Source organism: Carassius carassius, chromosome 11 (genome assembly GCF_963082965.1).
Source record: "Carassius carassius chromosome 11, fCarCar2.1, whole genome shotgun sequence".
Lineage (NCBI taxonomy): Eukaryota > Metazoa > Chordata > Actinopteri > Cypriniformes > Cyprinidae > Carassius > Carassius carassius.
This window is the reverse complement of record NC_081765.1, coordinates 12,880,241-12,886,569: the sequence shown is the minus strand read 5'-3', so window position 1 is coordinate 12,886,569 and position 6,329 is coordinate 12,880,241. Positions and strand designations below refer to the sequence as shown.

Here is a 6,329-nt window from a genome sequence, read left to right as displayed (position 1 = left end):
AAAACGTTATCTTGTATCCAAACCGACTTTGTTTGATGACCAAAAGACACCTCTATACTATATCGCATAAACTGAATTAATGAAAGGGACCGTACCGACGTGTACAATCTCAATGAATGACGCTCAAAACGGCTGTGGATTACTTATATACACAAAACTTACTAAACAATTTACTTTTATATTACATTCTACATATTTTTCTGCTGAATTGAAACTAAACATGACTTTTTTAAGAGACGGTTCATAAGAATTATGGATATGCGGAAAACATACAAACATAAACAATATTGAAACTTTTACAGTGAAAAGTCTCAATGAACAAACATTTATAGAATGTGGACAAACTTCACCGAACGTTTGTAATTACGGCCTGAAACTTTACTCGCAAGAGCCCGGATAGCTCAGTCGGTAGAGCATCAGACTTTTAATCTGAGGGTCCAGGGTTCAAGTCCCTGTTCGGGCGATGAAATTTTATGTCCTCAACAAAAAACACCGATATCATATAATGAAAATAGTGGATAAGTATGTGTAAGTGCATGTGTTAATGAAATATTTGGTTGGCCACTGAAAGTAAACATTATGTAGCAGGAAGCTGGTAGAGATCCCTTAAAAGGCAGGCAGCATGAACTTAGACAGCAAATCTCACTGCACTCATGGAGTACACACTAGTTATCATACTGCTTTACTTCTTAGCAGGACCATGTTTGTCCCTGCCTGGTCAGGTAACTGCATATCAGTCAGTGTATATTTTGTTTTTATCAAAGTATAGTCAAAACCACATATTTTGGTCAATTTTTCTTGCAGATTTCCTCTCACCCAGTTGTTGGAGAAAGAAGACAAAGGAGAAACCACTCTGGTAAAGTGTGTTGTATTAATTGCCATTATTCATTAAAAATGAAACCACTATTTGAACAGTTTTATACCTTTCCCCAGATTATATTGAAGAAAACACTTCAACTGCAATGGACAGGATCATACACGTAAATGACCGTCAAGGTAAAGCTTTTGCACAATCTGTAAAGATGCAAATGTTCTAGCTTCTGTTTTATTGAAATATCCAAACGCTCTTATGAATAAAGGTTCTAAAAATGAGTTTTCACAGCGATTCCATAGAATAACTATTTTAGTTTGCCTAAAGAACCATTCAGTGAACAGTTCTTAGTGTGGAGAACAGTTTGATACTCGAAAGAAAATTTTTCCACTATAAAGAACATTTTGTGCAATGGAAAGTTTCCATAGATGCTGAAATGTTTTCAACCACAGATGCCAATTAAGAACCATTGTTCTCTTACTGTAGGTGTCATTTCCGTGGATGGCACCAACCTCAGAGAAGGAGATATAGCCGTATCCGGTAGGAGTCAGAAGAAATGTTTCGCCAGGAGCTGCCTGTGGACCAAATTTGTGGATGGAAAAGTGTACATTGCATACTCACTCTCTCATGCATACAGTAAGCAGGAAAAGCAAACACATTTTTTTTTTCATAAACAGTGCCACAGTAATCACCAGCTAATTCAATTTGGTTTCAATTGTTCTTCTTCATAGGTGAGGAAGATGTGAAGAACATTAAGAAAGGCATGAAGCTCATTGAAGAGGACACCTGTGTGCGCTTCGTGCCCAGGACTTACCAGAGAGATTACCTGGATATTCAGCCCAAAACTGGGTATTGACATTAGATTCAGTGGCTTCATTACTTCAGCAGTCTTGAGTTTATCTCATAATATTTTTTTTTTGATGACTGATACTTTAGATGCTGGTCATATCTGGGAGCACGTGGTGGTAGACAAACCATTTCTCTCCAGACTCCCGAATGCACCGGGTCAGGGGTCACCGTCCATGAGCTAATGCACGCCCTGGGCTTTGTTCATGAGCAATCCCGAGCTGACCGGGACAAGTATGACACCATCATGTGGTCCAATATATGGAAAGGTAAAGTAACATTCTTATATTCCCATGTTCTTTTACTGTGAAGTCTTTTTATCATTCAGTTATTCTCCTGTTCATTAAATTTAGACCGGCTGAGGAATTTTGAAAAGTTTAAAACAAACAACCTGGACACCCCCTATGACTACGGCTCTATCATGCACTTTGGAAAGTATGTCGACGCAAACTTGAAATGATAAGTCAGGCATATAATAAACTGCAGTTCTATAATCATATTCTTTGTAATTTCAGGTATGCCTTCTCTGAGGACGGAGAACCTACTATTGTACCAAAAAGGAACTGGAATGTGAAGTTTGGACAGAGATTTGGACCCAGCGATTTGGATATAATGAAGATTAATAATATGTATAAATGTAATGTGTAAAAAAAGTCCATTTACAGTAACGGATGATCCATCACATTGCTAAAAGTCTGACATTATTAATGCATTAATGCTTTTACTTCTTTTAACACTTTAGCATCATATTTTGTTTAAAGGAAAATGGCTGATTGTGAAGACTGCTGATATAAAAATTGCTAATATAATCGATATTAAGAATATTCTGTTGTAACCTGCTGTTTCAGATTTTCACATCTGATGCCTTATATAAACACATTACATCAATAAACCTTGTCCATAAATATATCTTTCTCTGAAATTTCATTTAAGCTTTCATTTCATTGCACATGAGTAAGCTGCAATCAGATCAGTTGAACTGTAGGTTGACAGTAATATTAAGTAAATGTTCAGAATCACCTGATCTCAGAGCTAATGAATAAGCACTGAGGTGTCAACACTATGAAATACGCAAGCTGAATTACAAACAACCTGTTATTTGTTTGTTTCGTATCATTTAAAAAAAAAATTATATGTTTAAATAAGGGCGAGGTGTTATTTATTTGCATCACATGTTGAACAGAGCACAAAAAAACTACTGAGATTTGGTTTACAGATTAAAATGAGTTTGAATACTACATGCACATTTTGCATGGTCAGGGTGAATAACACAAGAATCAGCAAGACTTCAGATTGCCATTATTGCGATCGGTCTTAAAATTGCTGAACTGTCTTTCCAATGAATGCTTTCCAAACCTTTCATTAGGCAAATACATGAATATCAAATAATGACATAGGATGTCACGCTAGCCCTCCATTTGCAAACTGGAGCACAGATGGGTGGTTCTCAGAGTATATATATTCTTGTTCCAACTTTAGTTTACATGCAAACCATCCAGAACACCTGGACGCACGCAGAAGTGACCACCAAGATGCTCTGTGTGGGTATTTTTGTGGGACTGGTGTTAGAGTCCTTGTCTTTACCTGTGCAGGTAAGAGCTGCTAAATCCTACTGCAGTTATGATGATATTATTCATATCCTTTGCATACCCAATTAAAGTATTTATTTTGCATTAGAACTCCTCATTGGTTCATCAGACAAGGCTGAGGTCAAAGAGAGACTATCCAGGTAAACTGGTATTTCATGGTGAGCAGTGTAGGTTGTTACAATGAAATGATGTAAATGTACCATTTTTAATCTCTTTAACAGAGCATCATGTGAAACCAGAGGACATGAATGCCATGGACAGGATCCTCAGAGTAAATCAATGTATGTGTGGTACAGATACAGATATATTTTTACAGGGAGTTACTCCTTTAGCATGAAACGTGTGGTTATCTTACTCCACCAGTGTCCAGAGATTTTCCTTTAAGAGAGGGTGACATCCTGAGTTCAGGATCCCACGGATCACATGTCACATGTTTAGCAGATTCTTGCCGCTGGCCCAGATCTGTTGACGGTTTTGTGTATGTACCATACATCATCTCCCCACTATATGGTGAGTAATGTCTCTGTATGAAACTGCATGACAGATAATATAAGTGAAAGTTAAATCAAGGTCTTTATTATTAAAAAGCACATTTATATAATTTGTCTCAACAGAGGATATGGATAGAATCACCATAGAAACAGGAATGTTGGACATTTCCTCTGCAACGTGTGTGAAGTTTGTGCCTCGCACACATGAAGCAGACTTCCTTAATATCGAGTCTAGAACTGGGTGAGTCCGTTGCATTCATATACAGCCATGTTCTATTAATGTTCTTTTTAAGATTTCATATTTTACAGGAACATATGAAAAGTCTAAATATTATTAACTCATTGTACCTGTTATTTGTGACAGCTGAAAATTCAGTTTTACAATCACAGGAATAAATGACACTTTAAAATATATTTAAATAGAAAACAGCTATTTTAAATAATAAAAATAATATTTTACAATATTACAGTTTTTTTCAGTATATTCTATCAAATAAATGAAGCCTTTGTGAGAATTAGAGCGTTAAAAGAAAATCGTACTGTCCCTAAACTTTGAACAGTATGCATATCTATTTATATATTTACTTACTATTATTATTGTTGTCCACTGTCGACCCCATAGCTGCTGGTCATATCTGGGAATGATAGGAGGCAGTCAGGCCTTGTCTTTGCAGTCTCCGGGCTGTATGTGGTCAGGAGTGGCAGCTCATGAGCTAATGCATGCTCTGGGATTTGAACACGAACAGTCTCGCTTGGATCGTGACTACCACATCTCCATCCTGTGGGAAAACATCCTTGAGGGTATGTTTATGAAACCAGCACTTATTTTGAGCCAATGCAGTCTGTATGACAGTAATGCACGGTTCTTTTCCTAGATCAAAGGGACAACTTTAGGAAGTATGAGACAAACAACCTCAATACTGCATATGACTATAGTTCTGTCATGCACTATGGGAGGTGAGTATTGGAAATCTATTGTACAGTATGCCTAGCCCTACTTGTTAAAGTATTAGTTGTCAATCTAAAATGCTTTAAAAATTGTGTCTATAACTGTTTAAATAGTCTCTTAAACCCAATAATTTTGTTTCTTATAAATGAAGCAATGAAAAACAATAGCAATTCATTTTAGGTTAAATTAATAACAATGCACATACAGGTATGCGTTCTCAGAGGATGGTGAACCCACCATCATCCCTAAACCAGACCCCTACATTCCCATGGGCCAGCGAGATGGACCTAGTATTACGGATATTCACAAAATAAACATATTGTATAACTGTGGTAGGTATTAATTTCATTAAGGTTTACTTAACTACACTTCCTATCTGCTGTTCATTTTAATCTTTCTTTTGTGTGTCCACTAGGTGGCCGTGTTTGAAACAACAAACTTATGAAATGGACCCAACATAATTCACTGGACAACAGACTACTGACATGTGTTTACCTTTTCTTCTCATTTTATGATTCATTTGGCAGTGCCAGGTATTTTTGACACAATTTATATTACAGTACATTACAGATCATGTTAAATACAGCAAACTATGTTGTAACCATAAACTAAAAGATATGCATAAGACCTTGAATACATATGTGTGTATGCATTAATCATCATAATTAAGAAAACAAAATGTTTTTAAGTATATTTTTATTGTAACAATTTTTTGGTTTTTGGGGAGTCCAAATGACATTTTCAACCTGAACTAATCTTTCCATGTACTCTGAAAAAAAAATTGGTGTAGGGTTTAATTTTTACTCATTAGTATATTTTTACAAATAATAACCCAAAAATGCCAAGTAACACACTGAACTGAATGTGAAAATGTCAAATAGTAAGACTAAAATGGTATTTTCTTGTAAAATGTACTCCAATAATCTTTAATTTACAACTTAATTTTTATTTTTAATTCAAAAATGAAAGTACAGAAGTACAAGTAGAAGTACATTCTGGTCATTGTATGTATGAATTGCATTTTTAATGTATTTTTGAATAAATTAATAGATCCACTCAAAATAAGTGTCATGTTATTATTATTTTACTCATGTTGAAGATGGTAATAATAAAACAGATTACAAACCTGTTGTGCTTTTGTCTCAAGTCATAGATGTGTGTCATTATGTTAGATGAGTATACAGAATTCAAAGCACATCATGCAAACACATCTGTAAATACCTCGGGCCAGTGGTCATATGTAATTCACACAAGATCCATCAAGTCTCTCTCGGCTAAACCCATCCGACTGGACAGCCTTGACCTTCCCCTCCGCCGTCTCTTTCTGCTAATTCTTGCAGTCACATTTTGCTTTTCACTGTCCAGGCAGGGTGAGTAAACTTCACAGGAAGTTGAATGAGAGGTAGAGAGACAGATATGTGAGGAAAATTTAACAGGACCAGAGAATCAACATGAAGGAAGCATTCAGTCAGATGAACTGTAGCACAAGAAATATAATGTAGTGGACACAATTTTAAAATCTATTGTCTTCAGAAGGACAAAGCAGAGAGTCTAAAATTTCATTCACTTCTGTTCTCAAAGTCAAGTAGTAGTCTACTAATTTATTTTAAAATATTTGTAAAAATATTTCTGTCTAGTAATCC

General features: G+C 35.7%; 2 protein-coding genes and 1 non-coding gene across 3 annotated transcripts; all 3 read left to right on the top strand.

Moving 5' to 3' along the window:
- The first annotated feature begins 390 nt into the window (after positions 1 to 390).
- Positions 391 to 463, top strand: trnak-uuu (transfer RNA lysine (anticodon UUU)). Its single transcript has one exon. It is a non-coding gene; the product is annotated as a tRNA-Lys (tRNA).
- LOC132152784 (hatching enzyme 1.2-like) lies at positions 404 to 2,540 on the top strand. Its single transcript, XM_059561680.1, has 8 exons — positions 404 to 722; positions 805 to 856; positions 934 to 996; positions 1,298 to 1,447; positions 1,543 to 1,660; positions 1,748 to 1,926; positions 2,011 to 2,092; positions 2,173 to 2,540. Exons 1-8 carry the CDS (start codon positions 654 to 656, stop codon positions 2,303 to 2,305), a joined length of 846 nt encoding a protein of 281 aa, XP_059417663.1. The 5' UTR covers positions 404 to 653; the 3' UTR covers positions 2,306 to 2,540.
- A 601-nt stretch (positions 2,541 to 3,141) lies between these two features.
- Positions 3,142 to 5,029, top strand: LOC132152585 (high choriolytic enzyme 1-like). Its single transcript, XM_059561336.1, has 6 exons — positions 3,142 to 3,249; positions 3,579 to 3,756; positions 3,861 to 3,978; positions 4,360 to 4,538; positions 4,613 to 4,694; positions 4,894 to 5,029. Exons 1-6 carry the CDS (start codon positions 3,142 to 3,144, stop codon positions 5,027 to 5,029), a joined length of 801 nt encoding a protein of 266 aa, XP_059417319.1.
- The last annotated feature ends 1,300 nt before the right edge of the window (positions 5,030 to 6,329 follow it).